General features: G+C 26.2%; 1 protein-coding gene across 1 annotated transcript in view; it reads left to right on the top strand.

Annotated features, from left to right (window-relative positions):
* Window positions 1-27,409, top strand: part of LOC109604042 (protein qui-1) — a 91,068-nt gene that overhangs the window by 19,081 nt on the left and 44,578 nt on the right. The window contains exons 5-6 of the mRNA XM_020020607.2: window positions 20,067-20,215; window positions 20,549-20,631. Of these exons, the coding sequence (XP_019876166.2) occupies window positions 20,067-20,215; window positions 20,549-20,631 (232 nt within the window). The remainder of the gene's footprint in view (window positions 1-20,066; window positions 20,216-20,548; window positions 20,632-27,409) is intronic.

Below are 27,409 nucleotides of genomic sequence, written 5' to 3'. Positions count from 1 at the left end.
AAACGAGCTTTTCAAAATAATAGAAAAGGCACATTGCTTCTACTTAACAACGTAAGATGAGAGGTGGTATTAAATGCTAAAAAGAAACTTCATAACATGATTTAAAAAAGAAATAAGCTTTCCAAAAGTTTCCAAATTTGTAATATAGTATTATAAAATATTTTCATATATATCGATATCAAATATTATTGGTACATACAGAATATTGTCATTATGTTCCCTCTTCAATTTTTGTAAATATTTTAGTATTTTAATTGGAATTCGATAATGTGAAGAGGACTTAATATGGTTTTAATGTTTTTATAATGCAACGATGTAGTTGAACAATCCTTGACTTAAAAATAATCTCATTTTGTAAATATCAAAAAAACACAAAAAAATGTTGAAAAAACGTTTTTATAAACAAATAAAGAAAAATAATTAACTACTGAATAAGCAATAAGTAAGTAAAAAGTAAATATAAAATATCATATAAAGAAAAACTGACTTCAGTGTCCAGAACACGATTTAAAAAAGAAATAAGCTTTCTAAAAAGTTATTATGTAATATATTATTACAAATTATCTCCAGCTAAGATATATCGATATAAATGATAAATTTTGAGATATTATGACATCATATAATATTTAATAAAATCTAGCATTTAAAAATATAAATAAAGTTATAATCAGTTACATTTTTCATATTTCACCATAGAATATCTCGAAATTTATTAAGAATATAATCATATCTTAAAAATTTAATAATTTAATCTCAAATTATATATTTATGGAAAGCTTAATTTTTTTCGACATTTTAAAATAATGTTTTCTATTTGGAGTAAAAAATATATATTAGCTCGAAATTTAAACGAGATATATTCTAAAGATATGTAAAATGTTCGCCTGGAGAATTGGTAGTAGATTTATGTATAGACTTTTTGAAACATATTTCTTATATACTATTATAAATTATCTAGAGTTATGATATATTGAGATAAATCATAAATTTTGAAATATTGGATATGATTTGACTAAATTATTATCAACGACTGAAAATTATTAATGATATCATATATTTAATTTTGGTATTGAAAAATATGAACGGAGTAAAATCAGTTACGCCTTTTTATGTTTCATCACAGAATATCCCGAAATTTACTAAAATTATCGTTATATCTTAGCTAAAGATAATTTAATTACAAATTATATATTTTTGAAAAATTGGAAAAATTGTTTCTAAGTTGACCAAGTTCATAAAAAACTTACTTAAAGACGAGCTTTTCTAAATAATAGAAAAGGCACTTTGCTTCTACTTAACAACGTAAGATGACGGGTCGTATTAAATGCTAAAAGGAAACTTCAAAATGTCAAATGTCACCCACCAATAGTCCAGAGATTTCTTCATCTATCATTCATTTCTCATTGTCCAATTTTTACGTAAAAACGGTTTAAATCTGAAGAGGAAACCAAAACAGACATTAATCTTTTCTGCAGCTTCAAGAATCCAAAACTCATAAATTTAAATTTGGCAAAGATCTCTTGTTTATTTAGTTGAATAAAATATAAATATCTTATTAAAAAACTAAATTGGCTGACCCAATATTATACTTCCCAGTTAAAACAAGAACTGATTAGTGCAGGAAACATTCAACAACAGACAAGTTAAACTGAAATTTCTCATAACAATGGAGCTCATTCCCCATTCATGATCAATAATATTTTAATAATAAAACCAAAGATGTATAAACTTTCATCAATTTGAATTGCTTAGTGCTTGGCTTTTGGATCAAGAGATAATGAAGTGATTTAATCAAATTAAATACTTCGCAAAGTAAACTCATTGTATGGATTATAAGCAAGGAAGTTACTTCCGTAATTTCGCTCATTTAGAGTTAATTAAACTTCCCGAAAAGTAAACTGATAATTCGTTCATGTAAGTCAAACACAATGTTTGATTGCGCATTATGGCATCAACAAAATCATGTTTGCTGAGTAAATAACGTTTTACGTTATTAAATGTTATTGTTGTAAAAATACCAAGGTATACTATACTTCAGTGTAATAAGTTAGTTGAAAGTAGTATTTATTTATGATCGTTTATGTTTAGTAAGAGTTTATCAAGTCTTTGCAACTTCATTAGACATAAAATTTTGTGGCGAAATGTATATTTTGAAGTACTCTTGATGAGGGAGCTTAAAACAATTCGGTTGCCTAAGCATCTCGTATTACATTATGGTCCGCTTCTTAACTGGAAAGGTTAGTCATTTGATAAAAAATATAAAAGCTTTTTAAAGGACTTGCTGTTAGCACCGTAAGCTCGTCCTTTGTAGATTACAGCAAGGCTGTTCGTTTGTATTTGTATTCACTCAAATACAAAACTAAATCTACCATGTGTTTTAATTTAAAAAATAATTTTGAATAGTGAACGTCACAAACATCATAATATGCCGGTTTCCCATTAAGTTTCTATGTGTTTACTTGAGATTGGACTAATTGATATTGATTCGTTTTGATAAACTACTCAGCAGTTAATGTTTACAGATAATATGTATGTACATATTCCTGTTTTAATGAAACACAAATAGTTCAGCAGGAACAAATGGTAAGTTGTGAATTGCAGCAAATAGATAACGAACTTTCAGCTAGTTCCTAACAAGATTTTAAATTGTTTTGTGTGTTATATTTGCGTTCGTTAATCATGAAAGCTGCAGGTTTAATCAAGAAATCATGTCTGAAAATTATTAGTGAAAAGCTTGTTTCCCATCTCAGCATAAAAGAAGAAAATCTTATAACGTTTCAGTCCATATTATTGGTGCGTTGTAAATTTCTCATAAAACTCACTTTGCTAAGACGCAATAATTGACGATGTTTATTATACTCCCTAGGGTTAATTCGCATATCCTTTGTATTTCTACGGAACCTTTTGCTTGTTCCTTTTATCCCCGATTTCATTTCAGCTTGATATTGATAATTCCAAGTGTATTCATTAAATAATCTTCAGGAACGAGTTCCCTTAAGAGGTATATTCTGCACTTTCAGACAAATTAGGGAATCTACATTTAAATAGAAAATGAGGACATTGATTTCAAAGTTTGAAGTGTTTAAGTTGACTTTCGTGCAGTGTAATTACCATATTGTTTGATTTAAAATCTAATAAACTAAACCGAAACAAAGAAAGTTCCCGGAGCGGAATTAATTATGCAAATTGTAATACTTCAACAATAAAAAAGTACCGAAAACATAAAAACAAAGCAATAAACTAAAGAATATTTTATTTAAATGTCTATTTTAAGTAGAATGTTAAAAATACTGTCATAAAAGACGGCAAGGACATTAAAACTAAACCTATTTTATGCCCACTTGACTGACACTATAAGCTGATACTTGGCGCAAGGATCATAAAAATAATTAACATTCTACTCGAGCGTCTCCTTGGATATTCAAATTAAAACACAAATTCACTGTCTGTTGGACAAATTTATTTTTTTTAGTTACTACCCAGGCCATACATTTTAATTCGTGTTGCAGGGTCATAATCTCCCATTTCATCACATCCTTTCAGTAAATTAAAAGAAGGTTTTGTTTAACCTCTGCGTTCACCGCAATCCAGTGATTCAACCAATTAAATAATTTGAGACTCAACCTTTACGAACGTATTTATTTGAACAAATATAAAAGTCTGAAGGGCTCGAAAAATATCAGGGGAGTGAGTAATCAAGTGAACGTTTAGCGGAGTGGAATGTGATCACACTGAGGCAAGAATAAGACATAAATCATCTTGTATTCATACCTTGAGTTTAAAATCCACCCATCATATATCAATGAATCAAAAAACAACAAGTTTCAGGAACATTTCTGACGTGTATAATTTATACAATTTCTATGAAAATTACATCTCCGCTATGACGGATTCAATATTTTTACGCTAGATTGAATTGCATCCCAAATTGCGTTTCTATGTCGATATTGTTTAATTCGAGAGGATGGTAAATGGCATTAATGATACTGATTATTGAGCCCCGATCAATTAGTTGAATTGTATTCTCCACACAACATTCCACGGCGGACGTTTAATAAATTTAGCAATTCTGTAATATCGGTTAATTAATACCAACGTGGTTCATGTTGTGTCGTCAAATATTACTGGTAAATACAGAATATTATGTCATTATATCTCCTCTTCAATTTTTGTAAATATTTTAGTATTTTAATTGGAATTCGATAATGTGAAGAGGACTTGATATGGTTTTAATGTTTTTATAATGCAACGATGTACTTGAACAATCCTTTACTTAAAAATAATCTCCCTTTTATCATTTTTAAAACATATGTAAATATCAAAAAAAAAAAACACAAAAAAATGTTGAAAAAAAATTTTTTTAAAACAAATAATGAGAAATTATTAACAACTGAATAAGTAAGTAAATATAAAATACAATATAGAGAAAAACTTCAGTATTCAGAACATGATCTAAAAAGAAATAAGCTTTTCAAAAATTTTCGAAATTTGGTATATAGGTATTATTATATAATGATCTCCAGATAATCGATATAAATGATAAATATTAATGATGTCATATAATATATAGTAAAATGTAGTGTTTAAAAATTAAATAAAATTATAATCAGTTACATTTTTCATATTTGATTAGAATATCTCGAAATTTACTAAAAATCTTAAAAATTTAATAATTAAATCTCAAATTATATATTTTTGGAAAGCTTAATTTTTTCGACATTAATTAATAATTATCGATATAAATTAATAAATAATTATCGATATAAATGATAAATTTTGTGCTATTGGATATGATGTGACTAAATTATTATTAATGAAAATTATTAATAATATCATATCATATATATATATATATATATATATATATATATATATATATTTATTTTGGTATTTAAAAATATAAACGGAGTAAAATCAGTTAGAATATCTCGAAATTTACTAAAATTATCGTTATATCTTAGCTAGAGATAATTTAATCACAAATTATACATTCTTGGAAAGCTTAGTATTACTTAAAAAGATATTGAATTATAGTTTCCATCTGAAATTAAAAAAATTGTATAAGTATAATTGTAGTTGTATTTAAATTATAAATTTTGAGATATTTGAAATGATTTGACTGAAATATTATTATATATCAGATATGATATTTTGATAATAGCAAATTTTAAGTAGTGTACATATTTTCTCGAAATGTGTTCTAAGGTCTTTTATAAATATCTGTAGAAAGCTTTTACCATTTCTCAAAACAAAAAAGGCTAATGATGTTTGAGTCAAATTTTCTCTATCTGGACTAAAAAATCATAAAAACTATTTTTATTCACATTGCCATATCGATAAAAATAATTGAATTTGTAGATATTTAAAAAACTTTGAAACTTAGAAAATGCTTTTCCAAGTTTTAATTTCTCTTCAAGTCTCTTCCATAATTATAATGTGAAAAAATATGTAAATATCAAAAAAATAAAAAAAAAAAAATTAAATATGTTAATGTTTTTTTAAACGAATAATGAGAAATGATTAACAACTGAATAAGCAATATATATATATATATATATATATATAGATAAAAATGCCTTCAGTGTTCAGAACATGAAATAAGTTTTCCTAAAAGTTTCCAAATTTGTAATATATTATTTATTATAAATTATCTCCGGATTTATCGATACAAATGATAAATTTGAAAGATATTTGATATTGATATCATATAATATATAATAAAATCTGGTATTTAAAAATATAAATAAAGTTATAATCAGTTATATTTTTCATGTTTTATCATTTCGAAATTTATTAAAAATATCAACAGACCTTAAAAATTTAATAATTTATTCTTAAATAATATATTCTTGGAAAGCTTAATTTTTTTTCGACATTTTAAAAGGAAATTTAATTATGTTTTCCATTTGAAATAAAAAAAATATATTATCTCGAAATTTAAATGAGATATACTCAAAAAATATGTCAAATTTTCATCTGGAGATTTGTCAGTAGATTTTGTGTATAGACTTTTATGGACACCCTATATATTATTTCTTATATACTATTATAAATTATCTGTAGTTAGGATATATTTATATAAATGATAAATTTTGAGATATTGGATATGATTTGACTAAAATTTAACTAAAATATTATCAACGACTGAAAATTATTAATGATAACATATATTTTTAATTGTGGTATTCGACATTTTAAAAGAAAATCTAATTATGTTTTCCGTTTGAAATAAAAAAATATGTAGTTAAGATATATCGATAAAAATGATAAATTTTGAGATATTTGGAATGTTTGATGTATTTAATATTGTATATGACACTAATGGAATTTAAAGTGTTCTAAAGCTATCAAATATGATTTTGATAAAAGCATTATATTATCTCTAAATGTTTTCCAAGTTCTTTTATAAGTACCTGCAGAAAGCTTTACCATTTCTCAAAACAATAAAGGCTAATAATGTTTGAGTACTAGACTCTCAAGTCAATTTTTCTTTATCTGGACGATAAACAATCAAAAAACTATTTTTATTCACAATGCCATATCGATAAAAGTATATTATATCTTGATCAAAAGTAACTTTTTAAATGAAAGATGATTGCAATTCAAAAAACGGAGGGATTTCAATATATTCGTACGCAAATACACAACTTAAATTTAATAATAATCAAAACACATAAAAACTGTTGGTACAATGGAAATTTATTTGAGTAGAAAATGCCTGCAAACTCAGATCTATGTTCCCTGACAATTGCAGGCAAGAACAAAAAGATTGGCATGTACAAAAAGGAGTGAGAACGCCCCGGAGCGACTATAACTAACGCAACGAAAGTAAAAAAGAACTGCACGTGTGAGATTTGCTTGGTTTCGGCGTATTAGAAAAATCTAGGAAAATGAATAAAATTTATGAAAGAATGTTTTCGTTTATCTTGCATTGCGAATACACGTATTTCCCGCTCTTATTTATGTGCCCGATATTGGAAATTTAGCAGGAGTTTTACCTGGGGGATATTAATACAAATAATGGTTTGTATTGTACAAGGATTTGTTGGTGTTTGAAATTGAAATATATTGAAATATTGCACGGCCATTGCAGTAATAGCTTGAGTAATCAGTAAAAGATTTATGGCCTGTAAACGCTTGTCGAAAAGCAAATAGTTTTCGTGCACCAACAACCGGGATCTTAATGGCTCTAAATGTAAGATGAAATTAGATTTTTAACCATGGTTTATTGATTTATTTTAAAAAGTATCGAATATACTTTTAGAACAAAAATATTTAGATAACATTGCATTATTTTCCTTCATTTTGCTAATTAAAATTATGTGCTTTTAACAATTTATAAATAAACAATACATTAAATTTATAATAATTCAAATAGAAAACACAGATCGCAATTCAATTAATTTGAACAGATTTGAAATAAATTGAATCTGAATATTAGTACTATTCACTTTAGGTTTTTAATTCGTCAAAAAGTGAAAATCAATTGGTAATTCGATTATGACATCATTCGATTTCATAAATTTTCAATTGTCTATTTGTGATAATAGTTAATATGCACATGACTATTTCCATTTATCAAACTATAATTAAACCAGGGTTGTTTTATTCACAAATAAACGTGTGTGAACGATTGACAGGAAAAATATGATTTACGAGATACGTAAGTGTTATCAACTTTCATTCATCTTTTTCTGTTATCGTTTAAAATGTCGAAATTTTATTTTGAATGACTGATATTCGGTGATGCTCGACGTGGAATACTTAATGTCATTATCATTCCATATTTTGATCATTAAATTCGTTATATATCTATATTTCTTCGGGTTATCATTTCGTTGTTATTCAGATGTCAAAGAGACATGAATCAAATCAGACCTCTGAAGATGTGGACCACTCGTGCTAGCGAAACGTCAGGAAGTAATTGCAATAAACGTCAACCTATAATAAATATAAAGAATTACTCTAGATATGGAAACAATGGTGATGAAAGCCTTAACCTTTGTACCAAATGTTATTAGTAATATATATTAAATACCTAAAGATTTTTTAACTAATTCAAATTGAAATAAATTCAAAGAACTCTGTATTAAGTCTTGTTCAATATATCAAAGAGGCGGAATATTTTTCCTGAAAGTAGCAGGATTTGTTACTTTTTACGCCAAGTTATATTTGTGAGATAAAATAGACTATACACTATAAATAAGGTCGTGCCAATAATATCTTAAATACCTTTTTAACTAATTCAAATTGAAATACATTCAAGAAACTTAACCTTCAAAAATTTAAATATGAAGTGTTGTTCGATATATCACAGAGGCGGAACATTTTAGTTGTTTTTTCCAGAAAGCAGCAGGATTAGTTTCATTTTACTTCTCGGTATATTTGTAAGATAAATTAGGCTTACTCTATAACGTGTGTGAACGATTTACAGGAAAAATATGATTTACGAGATACATAAGTGTTATCAACTTCATTCATCTTTTTCTGTTATCGTTTAAAATGGCAAAATTTTATTTTGAATGACTGATATTCGGTAATACTCGACGTGAAATACTTCATTGTCATGTCATTATCAATCCATATTTTGATGATTAAATTTGTTATATATATATATTTGTCCGGGTTGTCATTTAGTTGTTCATCCGATGTCAAAGAGACATGAATCATATCAGACCTCTGAAGATGTTGGCCTCTCGTACTAGCGAAACGTCAGGAAATAATTGCAATAAACGTCAATCTATAAACCCGAATTACTCTAGATATGGAAACTATGGTGACGAAAGCCTTAACCTTTGTACTAAAAGTTATTAGTAATATATATTAAAAACCTAAAGATTTTTTAACTAATTCAAATTGAAATAAATTCAAGGAACCCTGATTTCAAAGAGACTGAATATTTTTCCTGAAAGTATCAGGATTTGTTACTTTTTACGCCACGTTATATTTGTGTGATAAAATAGACTATACACTATAAATAAGGTCGTTGTCGTTATCTTAAATATTTAAAGACTTTTTAACTAATTCAAATTGAAATAAATTCAAGAAACAACCTTCAAAAATTTAAATATGAAGTGGTGTTCGATATATCAAAGAGGCGGCACATTTTACTCGTTTTTTCCAGAAAGCAGCAGGATTAGTTACATTTTACTTCTCGGTATATTTGTAAGATAAATTAGGCTTACTCTATAACAGGAGGTTAACAAAAATACAGACTATTTATTTTGTTTCATCCTATTATCCAATTAAACGTGAGTGTCACTATAAATTAAGACAACGATAAGAACATGACATTTAATTAAGAGGATTTTTATCTAAAATAATTAATAGCTTTGAAACACATTTTAAAAAGTGTATTCCACTTATTGGCAATTTAGTAGAATTCCATTATATATCTTTGACGTAAAGGTAGTCAGAAGCACTTAATCGGCAAAATTAAACGGTTAAAAGATTCTCGCTTGGCAATAATGAAAATGTTTTATCTCGTAATGTCCATTTGTCAATTCCAACGGTTTTATTGATCCTGAAAATGAACTATACTTCTTCGTCTCTTCTTCTAATTTAATGAATTTCTAAGGCCACTGCGTTTTAATATTAGTTTTCCGGATCGTTTAACTGCATTGTAAAGATGAATAGATCCAGCTTCTTTAGTCCACTGAATATGTAATTATGTCCGTTATATGGGATGAAAAATTACAACAAAAGAAATCTTGAACCAAAGGGAACAGATTAACAAAACGTGTATTAAAGCTAATTAGACATTACTCACAACTGACTAGCTTCAAATAAAAAATTGTTTAGATAAATAATCTTCTGTCATTATTTTCATTTTCAGCCAGATACAGACATAAATAAAAATTGGAAATTACCAAAATTGTTAAAATGTGTCTTCTGAAACAAGTATTGGCAAAATAAAGCCTAACCAAACTTTCAAGTAATAGCTTTAGTACTAATAATTTAAAATGATAAATGTCTGTATTATTTTTATTATCAAGTTAATTAAAAAAATTAAAAAAAAGCAAAAATGTAAAAATTTATACCTTAAAATCGATGCATGGATAAACATCGATAGCTTTTTTGCTGTGTATTTAATTTGAAAAAAAATAGGTTATCACGTTGTATTTCCACATCTAGTTGTTTTATTAATAATTCTCTCTTAAACCGAATTTTAGTGCAAACGAAATCATGAATGTTTGTTTAGTTTTACACTGGCATTTATTGATAATGTTCTGTTTCGAAATCTATGCCTGAAAATTAGTACGGTCAAATGAGCTTTTTATTCCTGCATATACGTTTTTTTTCATGTGTTCATATTGAAAACAGAAACAAACAAGAACGTAAACAAAATCTTTTTGTCCAGTTTGCATTTGTAAATGTTGTTGGATGGGAACACCTAAAAGCGATTTTCTATTGTGTGTAAACTAATCAATCAGAGTACTGCTATTCAACTATGAATGGGAATTAATTGTAAATTTATAAATAAACTTTTTGATGTGTATGGAAACAAATTTACATTGTACACTTTAAACAAATGGGCCAGGTAGAAATTGACAATTAACTCGTTTCATATTGATTACAAAATTAAATAAAAAAAAATAATTTAAATTTATTATATTTGAATGTTTATCTCCTATATCCCAAACTGAATGATTCTGACTATTTTCATGTCTGAAATATTTACGAAAATATTTTCGGCAGATTTTGAAAATTTCAACAATTAAAATAACTTTTAAAAATAAAAAAATATGAAAAAGATATTTCTGACTAAAATGAGTACTCCACTGAATTTAACATCCATCGAATTCGTAAAAAAATTATTGTTTAAATAAATAATTAAACTGAAACTGTACTGAAAATAGTGAAACAAATAAAAAAATTTGTATGGTGTAAAATAAATTAACATATATTAAAAGTGTTTTATTCTATTAGAAATTTAAATGAGCAATTACGAATGATCAAAGTTAATTAATTAAAAGAAACTACTGTTGAATGCACCAATTAGTAACCGCAACCATTTGTACCCTCAAACATCGACTTATTTGCATGAATTATTAAATAATCTAACTTCCGGATAAGTTCATGAAACTGCCGTTTAAGTTAAACTTTCAGAATCTATTTGTGTCTACTGAAAACAAAAACAGACAATTACAGAGGTAGAACACGAAAAAAGTTTTAATATTTTATACGTACCATCATTAAAATAAAAACAGGAAACATTAAAAAAGTAACACAAACTTTACATATCCACATATGAATGCATCTTTGAGTTGGAATCCTCATATTGCATCGCTAAGCAGACTAAATGGTATCGTGTGCAGTTTCTGTTTCAGAATTCAAACGGTTGGATGAACGCCCTTTAATGTCTGTTTCAGCTTTCACTTGGTTTTGTGGTTTTATTTTTTTAAAAAACGATGTACAAACTTTTATAAGAGATGTTTAAATTTAAAAGAACAGCATGATAAACATATTTTAAACTAAACATTTTTTTAAATAACAAAAGCTTGATGAGCTTTCTATGGAAAAATCGAGTAATTTTAGTTGAGAGATGTTTTTATATGGATTCATAAATTTACTTCGAAATACGTTTTGCCATCTGAAAATAATTTTATTAGTTTTTAAAGTTTTGTGTTTTCGGTCTACGCTGAAATTAATGAAATGTAAATAGGTTTGACTAGTCCACAGAGTTCAAATTAAATACTCTTCTAGGAATTTTGGCTATTTATTTTATGTCTCTATTTAAAGTATATTGTACAGACAGTCATACAATTTATCATACATACCGAGTAATCAGAAATGATTGTCTTTGAAGAATGACGATAGTGGAAATGTTCAGCCTTTCATCAACTAATGTCAATTAGTTTCTTGAGTCTGTCTCAATAAAAACAAAGTTTTGCTATTTTTTTATGTTTTTAAAATGTCTTTGGCAGAAATAAGATTTTGGGAAAGTGGATGAAAACAAACTGCAATAACTAAAAGTTAGTTAGGAGGACTAATACAATTTATGTGTCGTCAAAATGTTTACAACCTAATTAAAAAGTCTTTCTTTATACTTCTAAATCTTTAATGTGTGTCTATTAAGTTGTGTATTAGTAGCAACAAATATAAATATTAATCAGTTATGTTAATAAAGTAAGAAAAGCTTATAACTTCTCGTAATAAAAGCTTTGCTGATGGCCGACGTACATTTAACATAAGAGTAAATTTTCAGGAAAATCTAAATTCGATTAAAATTAAACACAACATATCCGATAAATTGGGTCGCGACGGAAAAATAGATTAAGGTGTACGTGCACATCCCCTTGGGATTTAATAACAACATAAATTCGTATTCAATTTCGCTTAAAGGGGCGTACCTGAATACCCGATATCGCCGATTTCTCATTTGATTTCTTCAAATTCCTGTGTTTGCGGATGGCACGGAAATCTGATTACGCTCGCCGCTCTTTAAATTTACGGCGGAAGGAAAAAAAATTTTGTTAACCAGCTACGTGAATATTAGTTTTAAATGGTGTTTGTACCTGTTTACTTTTTTGTAATTAGAGTCGGCCCAATTTAAACTTGCGTTTAACGGTAAATGGAGGTGGCGTTTTGCTCCAAATTTAATTAAATTTTCACTTTTCTCGATTACTTTTCGGGAACGTATCTGTATAATTAACTTGGGACTTATTATGGAGGCAATAATAAATTTCGGGGAGTTATTTAAACAACAACGACAAATCCGGTGCCGTTTTCAGTATTGTCATTACAATTTGCAATTAAAGATAACTGAAAGCAAAACGCGAGCCAACCTATCAACGTCTTCACGAGTTCGTTGCCATTATTACTCATTTCGACAAAGGATTTCTTAAGCACTATGCTTTAAATTGCTTTTTCTGTAGAATTCTATTCGATTCTATACATATAATTTTCTAGAAAAAAATTCTAAAATCGACTGAAGCGTTTAGGAATGAAAAGAAGCCTAAAATAAATTAATATTTTTAATTTTCTGTTCATTTTTAATACTTTTAGATCGACAATTTATGTGAAGTATTTATAGATTAATTAATTCATAGTTTAATTTTCTTATTTCTTATATCAGAAATATTTCTTCCTCTGAAATTACCACAAAACATTTGTTTTTGTATTGAATTATATATTCTTTAATATTTTAAGTAACTGAAATGTCAAAATTTGTGTAATTTTTAAAATTGTTAGTACATTTTGTAATTAAAGACGTCTGGAAACTATCGCGACCCAACTTATATACATCTTCTAACATTTCTTTGTCATTAAAACTCAGTTAAACAAACCATTTCTTAAGAAACATATTTAAAATTGCTTAAAATAAATGAAATTTTCTGTAGAATTCTATACAATTTTATATATTTAATTTTCTTATTTCCTATATTAAAAATATTTTTTTCTTCTGATAATACCATAAAACATTTTTTTTTGTAATAAATTATTAAGATATAATATCTTTGAGTAATTCTAAATAGGCAAATATATTCAGAAAAAAATACATTTTTTTATAGTTTATGCAACAGAAACTACAAAATTTGTGTAATTTTTAGAATTGTCAGTACATTTTGTGATTAAAGACGTCTGGAAACCATCACGACCCAACCTATTAAAATCATCTACATTTCTTTGTCATTAATACTCAGTTAAAGAAATCGTTTCTTAAGAACTAGACTTAAAATTGCTTAAAATGAATTAAATTTTCTGTAAAATTCTATACAATTTTTTATATTTAATTTTGTGGAAAAAATTCTAAAATTAACGGAAGCATTGAGAAATGATATGAAGCCTAAAATTTATGTGAAATATTTGTTGATTAATTAATTAATATTTTAATTTTCTCATTTCCTATATCAAAAATATTTTTTTCCTCTAACATTACCATAAAACATTTGTTTTTGTATTGAATTATTGAGAAATCGTTGATAAATTATAAATAGGCAAAAACATTCAGAAAAAATATATATTCTTTAATATTTTAAGCAACAGGAACGTCTGGAAACCATCACAACCCAACCTACCAACATCTTTTAGATTTTTTTATCATTAATACTCAATTAAACAAATCATTTCTTAAGAACCTAACTTAAAATTGCTTAACATGAATGAAATTTTCTGTAGAATTATATACGTTTTTATATATGTAGAAAAAAATTCTAAAATCGGCTGATGCATTTAGAAATATTAAGAAGCCTAAAATAAATTAATATTTTTAATTTTCTGTTCATTTTCAACAGTTTTAGATTAACAATTTATGTGAAATATTTGTAGATAAATTAATTAATAGTATAATTTTCTCATTTCGTATAAAAAAGATATTTTTTTCCTCTGACATTACCATAAAACATTTGTTTTTGTATTGAATTATTAAGAAATCCTTGAGAAATTCTAAATACTCAAAAACAGTAAGAAAAATACATATTCTTTAATATATTAAGCAATAGAAACGACAAAATTGGTGTAATTTTTAGAATTGTCATTTTGTGATTAAAGACGTCTGGAAACCATCACAATCCAACCTATAACATCTAGATTTTTTTGTCATTAATACTCAGTTAAACAAACCATTTCTTAAGAACCTAACTTAAAATTGCTTAACAAGAACGAAATTTTCTGTAGAATTATATACGATTTTATATATTTAATTATGTAGAAAAAAATTCTAAAATGGACTGACGCATTTAGAAATGTTAAGAAGCCTAAAATAAATTAATATTTTTAATTTTCTGTTCATTTTCAACACTTTTAGATTAACAATTTATGTGAAATATTTGTAGATAAATTAATTAATAGTTTAATTTTCTCATTTCGTATATAAAAAATATTTTTTCCTCTGACATTATCATATATACCACTGTATTGAATCACTGAAAAATTCTTGAGAAATTATAAATAGGCAAAAGTATTAAAAAATATATATATTCTTTAATATTTTAAGCAACAGAAACGACAAAATTGTTATAATTTTTAGAATGTCAGTAAATTTTGTTATCAGTCCTCTGGAAACCATCACGGCCCAACCTACCAACATCTTTTAAAATTGATATATATATTAAATTTTGTAGAAAAAAATCGAAATTAATATTGTTAATTAATTTTCTGTTTATTTTTAGTTTGAGCTTTTTAAAACATATTTTTTATTTAAGTATAATATTTAAATTAAAAAGTCATTAAATACAGAAATTATAAGTGGACAAAAATAATTTATAAATTAAATGAAATTTTCTCTAATTTTAAGTTAAGTTTAAAACATAAAAATCGACTGGAGCACTCAGAAACGCAATTAAATATATCTGAAAATAAAGACGGCCCAATCCATCAATGTCTTCAAATTCCTTTGTCATTAATACTCATTTAAACAAAGCAGTTCTTAAGTGCCTCCCTTAAAATTGCTTACAATGATTTTTTTCTCTGTAATTCTGAACCACTCCGTATGTTTCGTTTTGTAAGAAAACAAAGAAGTAAAGAAAATTTATATTTTTTTCTACAATAACCATCACCAATTTATGTAATTTAATGACAAATAAGTTTAAAATAAACTTGTCTATGTTATTAGCTAATCTTTGATATTATCTTATACGTAAAAACATTTTTAAATCAGTATTTCCATGCCAACAACTTGTGACAACCATTCTTCACACAATATTTACTACAATTTTATGATAAACTGCAAAATTGTGTTCTGTTTATTCTAAAACATATTTATTTTAAAAACAAATACTAAAATCAACTGAGGCATTAAGAAATTGTAAGCAGAATAAAATAATTAACGTTATTTAATTTTCTGTTATTTACTTATTTAACTCTTTTACGAAATCGTTATTTGCACATGTAAAAATATTTTAAAAAATATAAAAATAACTAGGATATTGCTGCTAATAATAAAAAAGTTATTGAAACAATTATTATACAGATAATATTTATATATTTATATATGAGTATATTTATGTACAAACTAGTCATAAAATTTATTCAGTCGAATTAAATTTACCCCCAAAAATATATTTTATTTAATTGTGACGCTCGTTTAGATTTGCATTAAATTCGTTGTGCAAATAAAATTTTTCGGGTGAAATCAAATTATGATTCCCACTTGTCGCTAAAACTCCATTACAAATCCCCATTCCGGCATAATTTTTATGCAATTCTCTGGCTCTTTCTATTTACGTGTGTATAAAAATGAACGTGGGTATCAAGGGTTTTTTTTTTTGGTATCCTCACGTCAAATTATGAAATTTCCAAGACGCAAGATCCGTATTTTTATTGAGCTTTCATGTATTTTATTTTTACTCGGCGACGAGAGATTTCCGTTATATAATACACCTGTGCAATTGTATTGTTCGTTGAAATAATATTGAACAAATCCCCTAGTATAACATAGAAATAAATTTCACTAAATGTGAGTAAAAAAAATTAATCTCTAGATTTAATTTTGTATTGTTCGGGGAGTTTGTGCGATCAACGGATTAAACGACAACTAAGTCTTAAAGCTTCTTAATTCGCAAAGAAACTGACATTAATAATTTAGGAAGTGGATTGATTTGATTGCTTTATTGCGACTCAATTTTCTGGGGCCCCTAACAGATTTATATCGCAGAATAAAACTACCAAAGTATCCAATATAGTATAATATAAAATACATAGATGAATTTATTGTGGGATATTTTATTGAAGGATTTTCCTTATCTAAAGTAATTTTAACGGGTCCCATTGACTAGTCAGAAGTGACGGGAATGAATAAATTGATCACGCTGGGTAACCCTCTTAAAGGATATTTATTTTATTGAAAATCCAGCTTCTTATCTTTTTTTATTTAAAATGTGTATAAATTGATAAGGAATTGGCCTGGAGTAAAATCGATAAGACGTTTCTTGAAAACTTTTGCACACCGTTATTTGTATTGTAAAATAAAATTGAATGAACTAACTTACATGTTAAATAAACGCACAACTGCAACCTGGAAACTTGAGCTTTTGTTGTTTTTTTTTTTTTTTCTTTCAGTGAAGTAAATAATAATGCTGGGTACAAATTTCACACACAATTGTTCAAAGTCAAGGAATATTTTTTGTTAAAAAAATAGTTCTTCACTAAATTAATCAATCTTCTAAATGAAAACTTAAGTTTTTGTTGTTTTTTTTTCTTTCAGGGAAGTAAATAATACAAATTTCACAATTTGTGTAAGGAATATTTATTATTATAAATAGATTTTCACTAAATTAAACATTGAACAAAAAAAACAAAAAAACATTTTTTAATGAGATTATGTATTTTTGTTAAGTAAACTAATAAAATATGAAATATATTTGAGAATATCGAATGAAATTTATTCTAGTATACACCCATTTTTCAGAATTTAAAATTCAATAAGGTATTTCTCCGTTCCATAAAAATAGTCTACAAAATTATTCTCACTTGTTGCAATCATAAATTTCATTTCTGGGCATGTTTGGAGGTCTTTGTTAAACATTTGATTTTTTCAATTATATCTCATAAACAATTGAGAAAAATGGTCTAATTTTAAGAAAATTTGGTGCGTACATTTGTAGAAATAGGAAAAAAAAGATTAGATTAAATTAGATTGGAGTATTTCAATGTAAATTTCTTGTCATAGACTGCAACATCTTCGGACTTATCACCAACTGAAAACGTACAGATATCATAGACAGGACACTTCTAAATTTATATGTCCCTCGATAAAAGTCTAAAAAATTATTCTCACTTGTAGTAATCATAAATTTCATTTCTGGACAAGTTTGGAGGTTTTTGTTGAAGATTTGGTTTTTTCAATTATATCTCATAAACAATTGTCATAAGTACAAAAATGGTGCAATTTTAAGAAAATTTAGTGCGTACATTTATAGAAATAAGAAAAAAAAAGATTAGATTAAATTAGACTGGAGTATTTCAATGTAAACTTCTTGTCATAGACTGCAAGATCTCCGGACTTATCACCAATCGAAGACGTATAGATATCATAGATAGGACACTTCTAAATTTTATCTCCCTCCATAAAAATAGTCTAAAAAATTATTCTCACTTATAGTAATCATCATTTCTGGACATGTTTGGGGGTTTTTGTTGAAGATTTGATTTTTTCAATTATATCTCATAAACAATTATCATAAGTAGAAAAATGGTCCAATTTTAAGAAAATATGGTGTGCACATTTGTAGGAATAAGAAAAAAAGATTAGATTAAATGAGATTAGAGTATTTCAATGTAAATTTCTTGGCATAGACTGCAAAATCTCCGGATTTATCACCAATTGAAGACCTACAGATATCATAGATCAAGTAAATGTCTTATGGAATGAGGTACGTCAGTACTAAATTGATCATCTCATTCATCAATACCATGGCAAGTCAATGAGTGAAAGTTTCATTATCAAAATAATCAGTATATTCGTTATTTTTACCTCAAACTATTAAAATAGAAAACACATTCAGTGATCAAATTTTATGAAAATTTGGTGTATATTCGTCCATATGAGGACAGCAAATGATAAGATTAGATATTTTCAATATTACATTGTAAATTTGTTGACATATCCTGCAATAACTCCTGACTTATAACCTATTGAAGATATATAGATATCATAGACTGGATAGGTTAAGTAGATTCATCAATGCCCAGGCCAGTCAATAGGTAATAGTTTTAATTTTAAAAAATGATACTCATCAATCTCTTCAATATTATCACTATTAATTACTACTCCATATTACTTCAAACTGGACTCCAAACTTCTTTGAAATCTCACCACTGAATTTATGTTCTTTTAATCCATTTTGCTTTAGAGACAAACTTTAAACTAAGTTTAATTTTTATAGTACTATTTTCAAATTACTAGTTCTTTTACTTTGTGGAGTAGACCCTGGTGTTGGAAATCAATTTTGTCTTTCAATTTATTTTTTGACAAAGGAGGTAAATTATTACTATTAATTACTACTCCATACTATCTCAAACAATACTCCAAACTTCATTGAAATCTCACCACTGAATTTATGTTTTTTAATCCATTATATCTAAATACTTATGAGATAAAAATAAAAAAAAAACAAAACTTCCCCGGTTCTTTTACTTTGTGGTGTAGACTCTAGTGTTGGAAATAAATTTTGTCTTTCGATTTATTTTTCGACAAGGGAGATAAATTATTACTATTAATTACTACTCCATATTACCTCAAACTATACTCCAAACTTCTTTGAAATCTCACCACTGAATTTATGTTCTTTTAATCCATTTTGCTTTAGAGACAAACTTTAAACTAAGTTTAATTTTTATAGTACTATTTTCAAATTACTATTATCTAAATATTTTTGAGATAAAAATAAAAAAAACAAAACTTCTTTGGTTCTTTAACTTTGTGGAGTACACCCTGGTGTTGGAAATCAATTTCGTCTTTCTATTTATTTTCCGATAAGGGAGATAAATTATCACTATTAATTACTACTCAATATTACTTCAAACTATACACCAAACTTCACTAAAATGTGACCACTGAATTTATGTTTTTTATTCCATATTGTTTTAGAAACAAACTTTAAACAAAGTTTAATTTTTATACTACTATTTCCAAATAACTATTATCTAAATACTTGTGAGATAAAAATGAAAAAACAAAACTTCCCTGGTTCTTTTACTTTGCGGAGTAGACCCTTGTATTGGAAATCAATTTTGTCTTTCTATTTATTCTTCGACAAGGGAGATAAAGTTTTGTAAATTATTGAGGCTTGATTTACATCAAAAGAAATTCGAAGTTGTTTTGTTGGGGCTAAAAATTGTATGTCAAAAATAAATTTTCATATATATGTATATGTATTTTTTATTTATTCATCTCAGTAGAAATTTGATAGAGATCTACAGACATTTCCTAAACACTAATACATAATTTAATTTTAAAGTTTAATTTTTTGATGAGGGAGTTAAAAAGACCTTGACCTTCAGTGTGCATCCACTGCGTGTGATAATTAGACAAGGTTAATAATTACATCATAGGGTGGTTGTGCGTTCCACGCCAAAGTGGCACAACATGATGGTAATTGACAATACATGCTTGCTTATTGTAGACATTTACCATTGACCGAATGGAAGCAAATATGTGCTCAAATTATACAGTTAATACACGAATGTGCATCAAACATGCCCGACACATCAAGGAAAAAACTCAACAAGCATTTGAAGTCCATAGTGGAGCAGCAATTCACCTACGCATTGGGTAAGTAGCTTCGGTTGTCCGTTGTCCGTTCTGTCGCGCCGAACCAAATAACCGATTTAATCATATCTAATCAACGGCGACCCATTTAAAATGCCTTACTTATCTGTCCGTACGCGGAATGTTTGCAAAACACTAGATTGAGCCCCCCGATTCATTAACGCTGTCACGTTGAGTTTCACGTACATTTCTCATTTTGTGTGTATGCGATTGTCATTTTCTGAAACGGACAATTTTTGATGGCACACGAAACGAAAATCTCGGTTTAATTGCGTCTGCTTTGTGAACCGTTCAACAATACAAAAGGAGAAAAAAAAATACGTTGGAATTTTTCAGGTCTGGCGCCGGGGACGGCCCATCATGTACTGAACGTCTTTCGCGAATGGGATGATTTAGATGCAGCCAACGACTTTTATAAGGTAAAATGTGACGGGTTTCCGCTCAGTGTACGAACACCGTCACATAGACGGGAGACGTTTTTCTCGAATTTTTTCATATGAAAAAATGTTTTGCGTTCGCAAACAAATTCTTCGTGCATTTATTTCCACTGATATTTATATGTATCTTTGCAAACCGACTTTCGGTGGAATATGTGGCTTCACGTCACATTTTTATTGTGTTTATCATCCATTAAAATGTATATTTTGTTTGAATAAATATTGCCTGTGTTTGTCTATAAACGTTATAGAAAAGAAAATTTAATTAAACTGAAATCAGGAACATAAATAATTAAAGTAATAAGAAGTTTTTGGTTTTATTAGAGTGTAGCCTCCTATTGAAAAGCAATTTCTGGCAACACAGGAATTCTATTGTATTTAATTAAAGTAATAAAGGCTTTCTGGCTTCTATTCTGAGAATATGGTGTTCAAGTGAAAACATTTTCTTAAATTTCAAAGATAGGAATACATGTTTTTTTTAATAAATTTAAACATTTATTTATTTCATTGTTAAACATGTTCATAGTAAGAAACCAACTACCAAGTTCTGCCAAGGAATAAACTTTTTAATAACAGAATAGACAATAATTTAAGTATAGATGTTAAAAAATGAATTTTTATTCGGTTAAAGAATTTCTGTCTTGTTAACATGGTTTATCTATCTTGTTAAAATGTTATTTTTATTTACTCTACTCTGTATTACTCTTTATATTTTATATTTCTGTGACATTTTTTGGGACGTTTCATGTGATATTTACTATATTGAATAAACAAACCAGAGACAAAATAGAATTCGAAATTTAATTAAATAAGATTCTGTAAAGTAAAATTATTATTTTTCAAATTTTGAGAAAGTTCAAATATACAATAAACCTGATTTTTAGTTCTATTCTGACACATTCTTAATTAGAAAAAATAATCAAAAATTGGTAATTTCCAAAACAAAACAACCCAATTTTTATGAAATTTGATGTACAGGTATTTTTGAGAGAATATTTTTTCAGCTAAGTGGACAATTTAATCTCTTAAATATTATTATCAAAAAATATTAGACTGAATTAAATAAAATGTAACCAAATAACACAATATTTCAAATCCTTATTATTAAAAATAGAAGCGTCAAATGAGAGCTAAAAATATTGCCAACTCTTTTGTAATTCTTTGAATATGAATAAAAACCTTTGTTCATGTTTTTCCCTCCAATCACAAGGAGCAATAAAACATTTTTTTAACAAATATGTGCAATCATTTTGCAAATTTTGGGAAAGATCAAGAAAATTATGTGATTTTTGGTTTTATACTGACTGTGAAACTCTTAATTAGAAAAAATAGTAAAAATTGATAAAAAGACAATCCAATTTTTATGAAATTTGATGTAATAAATATTTTTTCAACTAAGTGGACAATTTAACCTCTCAAATATTAAAATCGAAAAATATTGGACTGTATTAAATGAAATGTGACCAAATAACATAATATTTCAAATCCTCATTCAATCCCTGTCTAAAAATGTTGCCAACTCTTTTATAATTTTTTAAAAATGAATAGAAAACTTTGTTCAATTTTTTTCCTCCAACCACACGTTTCAAAAGTCAAATTTTATAGACGTTTATGTAATATAGAGTCAAACTAAAAGCAAAAGGAAGAATGTGGCATTCAAGAGAAAAATATTTTCTTAAATTTAAAAGATAGATATACTTTTTTATAAATATAAATATTTACTGTTATTGTTTATTGTTAAACACGTTCACAGTAAAATGACCGACTACATATTCCGTATTTCCAAGGAATAAACTTTTCGATAACAGAAAAGACAATAAATTAAGTGTAGACTTTAAAAAATGAAACCAAATAACCTTCCCGAAGACTTGTAAGTAAGAATTCCTGTCTTTTTAACATGATTTATCTATCTTGGTAAATTGTTATTTTTATTTACTCCACTCAGTATATAAAATCATCAGTTTTCAAATTTTGAGAAAGGTAACATATAAAGTAAATTATCTGATTTTTGGTTTTATTCTGACAGTGCAATTTTTAATTAGAAAAATAATCAAAAATTGATAATTTCCAAAACAAAACAACCCAATTTTTATGAAATTAACGTATTTTTGAGGTAATATTTTTTCAAGTAAATGAATAATTTAACTTCAAATGAGAGCTGTCTAAAAATGTTACCAACTCTTTTGTAATTCTATGGAAATGAATAAAAACCTTTGTTCAAGTTTTTCCCTGCAATGTGCAATAAATATATAAAATAAAATCATTTTTCAAATTTTGAAAAATGTCAAGTAAAGTATGTAATTTTTGGTTTTATTGTATCTGTGAAACTCTTAATTAGAAAAAATAATAAAAATTGGTAATCTCTAAAAAAACAATCCAATTTTTATGAAATTTGATGTAATAAGTATTTTTGAGAAAATATTTTTTCAACTAAGTGGACAATTTATCCTCTCAAATATTATTAATAAAAAATATTGGACTGTATTAAATGAAATGTAACCAAATAACACAATATTTCAAATCCTTATCATTAAAAAAAAGAAGCGTGAAATGAAAGCTGTTTAAAAATGTTACCAATTCTTTTGTAATTTTTTGAATTTTTTATATATTGTTTAACCTTTTAAATAATATTATTCTGAGAATTATTTATATATGTAATTACCATTGTTAAACATGTTCATACTAAAAAAATCAGCAAATAATTCTAAATAAACTAAAACAAATGGAGCAAAACTAAAATCAAAAAGCAAATCAGTAATTATATTTAATAGAAGTAATAAAGAATGTGGCTTTCAATGAAAATCATTTTCTTAAATTTAAAAGGTAAACTTTTTTATAATATAAACATTTACTCATTTTATTGTTAACCATGTTCATAGTAATAACTGTAAATTCAGTATTTCCAAGGAATAAACTTTTGGATAACAGAATAGACAATAAATTAAATGTAGATTTTAAAAAATGAATCCAAATAACTTGTAAAATATTTTCGTTAGATAATATTTTTTTTTCTTTTATCTTAGTAAAATATTTTTATTTACTCCACTTTGTATTTTATATTTTTGTGACATATTTCTTGAGACGTTTCATGTGATATTTACTATATTAAATAAACAAACAAGAAACAAAATAAATATCGAAATTTAATCAAATGAGATTCTATAAAGTAAAATCACTATTTTTCAAATTTTGGGAAAATTCAAATATAAAGTAAATTATCTTATTTTTAAGTTTGTTCTGAGTGTGTAATTCTTAATTAGAAAAAATAATCAATAATTCGTAATTTTCAAAACAAAACAACCCAATATTTATTTGATATTTGAACAGGTATTTTTGAGAGAATATTTTTTAGCTAAGTGGACAATTTAACCACTCAAATATTAACATCAAAAAATATTAGACTAAATTAAAATGTGACCAAAGAATATAATATTTCAAACCGTATCATTAAAAGAAAACGAGGCGTCAAATGAAAGCTGTCTAAAAATGTAGCGAACTCTTTTGTAATTTTATGGAAATGAATAAAAACCCTTGTTCAAGTTTTTCCCTCCAATCACAAGGAGCAATAAAACCGGAAAGATTAATTACAAAAAAAAATATTTGAAACGGGATGAAGGCACACTTGAAAAAATTAATCGCTGATGCTCTCCATCGTGTCCTGTTATACAATGTAAAATGTAACCCAGATTTTTGCCTGATTGGCAGCTTACATACTGGCGCGTTGCACAAGCGCAACTTTATTTAATGCATTAGAAATAAAATCAATAGGCCGAGGAGGAAAAAAATAAAATTTTTGCTTAGTCCGCAAGACCCACTTCTGCCATGGACGCAAACAAATCTATTAATCTTCCACGTTTTGCAAGAAGTAATGTTAATAGAGTTATGAACCAACTTTACAAATTTAATCTTCTCACACTACAGTTTCATTTATCCTTGTTAACGACAGATTAATGGAAAATATCCAATAATATTTCGATACAGTACATTAAAAACGTAATGGATGTCTTCAATTCTCGCCGCTTGAATCATTAGTTTATATTAAGCTGGAACAGTATCAAATTATATTTCGATTAATGGCAGACGCATATGATTGAACGTATACATTTCCATTAATGGAATTATTAATAAAAAACACCAGAAACATATTCTTTTATTTTGCCAAGGAATTGCGAAATTTACGTAGTATTTTTCAAAGAGATAAGAAACATTGTAATTCTTTCATCAAACAACTGTATTTTTATGGATCCCGTGTTTAATATGGAATGGAAATGTGTATTTTAAGCGTGCCGTTGAAGTTTTACAATATCGTAATATTTTATTTTCTTGGAAAATTTGCTTCATAATCCCTTTGATGTTGCCGTACAGTTCAGAATTTTGTCTCTCATGGTTTGTATTCTCAAATACAACAATATTACGATTTGGCTGAGTTATTTCACCCTAATGATGTTATATTAAAACTTTAATAACAATGTTGTGGTAAACCCTCTACTTTAAAAATAACAGATGTCTACAGGGTGTCTCAAATTTGTTGATTTTAGTTCATATTAGTATTAAGTTTTTAAGATACAATTAAAATATTTTATATTTTGTTTACAATTACACTATATTCATTCTTTTGTACCTAACCATCTCTTTCGTATTCTCAACTAATTTTTAGACACCCTGTGTACAAAAATCTTTGCGTACAACTAAAATACATACGTATAATCGAAATTTTTATATTAATGAGAACATTTACAATGTAAAACAGATCGCTGAATAATAAACGAAACCGTAAATTTTATGACAATAAATTAAATGTAGCTTTTAAAAAATGAAACCAAAAAACTTGTAAAATATTTTCGTTACATAATACTTTTTATTCTTCTCAAGAATTTTAGTTTTGTTAATATGGTTTAATTGTCTTAGTAAAATATTTTTATTTACTCCAATTTGTATTACTCTTTATATTTAATATTTTTGTAACATATTATATAATATTAATATTTACTATATTAAATAAACAAACAAGAAACAAAATAAATATCGAAATTTAATCAAACGTGATTCTGCAAAGTAAAATCACCATTTTTCAAATTTTGGGAAAATTCAAATATAAAGTAAATTATCTTATTTTTAAGTTTGTTCTGACTATTTAATTCTTAATTAGAAAAAATAATCAATAATTCGTAATTGAACAGGTATTTTTGAGAGAATATTTTTTAGCTAAGTGGACAATTTAACCTCTCAAATATGCCGTACAGTTCAAAATTTTGCCTCTCATGGTTTGTATTCTCAAATACAACAATATTACGATTTGGCTGAGTTATTTCACCCTAATGATGTTATATTAAAACTTTAATAACAATGTTGTGGTAAACCCTCTACTTTAAAAATAACAGATGTGTACAGTGTGTCTCAAATTTGTTGATTTTAGTTCTTATTAATATTAAGTTTTTTTAAGATACAATTAAAATATTTTATATTTTGTTTACAATTACACTATATTCATTCTTTTGTACCTAACTACCTCTTTCGTATTCTCAACCAATTTTTAGACACCCTGTGTACGAAAATCTTTGCGTACAACTAAAATACATACGTATAATCGAAATTTTTATATTAATGAGAACATTTACAATGTAAAACAGATCGCTGAATAATAAACGAAACCGTAAATTTTATGACAATAAATTAAATGTAGCTTTTAAAAAATGAAACCAAAAAACTTGTAAAATATTTTCGTTACATAATACTTTTTATTCTTCTCAAGAATTTTAGTTTTGTTAATATGGTTTAATTGTCTTAGTAAAATATTTTTATTTACTCCAATTTGTATTACTCTTTATATTTAATATTTTTGTAACATATTATATAATATTAATATTTACTATATTAAATAAACAAACAAGAAACAAAATAAATATCGAAATTTAATCAAACGTGATTCTGCAAAGTAAAATCACCATTTTTCAAATTTTGGGAAAATTCAAATATAAAGTAAATTATCTTATTTTTAAGTTTGTTCTGACTATTTAATTCTTAATTAGAAAAAATAATCAATAATTCGTAATTGAACAGGTATTTTTGAGAGAATATTTTTCAGCTAAGTGGACAATTTAACCTCTCAAATATGCCGTACAGTTCAGAATTTTGTCTCTCATGGTTTGTATTCTCAAATACTACAATATTACAATTTAGCTGAGTTATTTCACCCTAATGATGTTATATTAAAACTTTAATAACAATGTTGTGGTAAACCCTCTACTTTAAAAATAACAGATGTGTACAGTGTGTCTCAAATTTGTTGATTTTAGTTCTTATTAATATTAAGTTTTTTTAAGATACAATTAAAATATTTTATATTTTGTTTACAATTACACTACATTCATTCTTTTGTACCTTAACTATCTCTTTCGTATTCTCAACTAATTTTTAGAGACCCTGTGTACAAAAATCTTTGCGTACAACTAAAATACATATGTATAATCGAAATTTTTATATTAATGAGAACATTTACAATGTAAAACAGATCGCTGAATAATAAACGAAACCGTAAATTTTATGACAATAAATTAAATGTAGCTTTTAAAAAATGAAACCAAAAAACATGTAAAATATTTTCGTTACTCCACTTTGTATTACTCTTTATATTTTATATTTTTGTTACATATTTTTTGAGACGGTTCATGTAATATTTACTGTATTAAATAAACAAACAAGAAACAAAATAAATATCGAAATTTAATCAAATGAGATTCTGTAAAGTAAAAACACCATT

The sequence above is a fragment of the Aethina tumida genome, chromosome 1, assembly GCF_024364675.1.
Source record: "Aethina tumida isolate Nest 87 chromosome 1, icAetTumi1.1, whole genome shotgun sequence".
Taxonomy (NCBI): domain Eukaryota; kingdom Metazoa; phylum Arthropoda; class Insecta; order Coleoptera; family Nitidulidae; genus Aethina; species Aethina tumida.
Note: the sequence above shows the minus strand (reverse complement) of the source record. Positions and strands in the feature narration are given on the sequence as shown.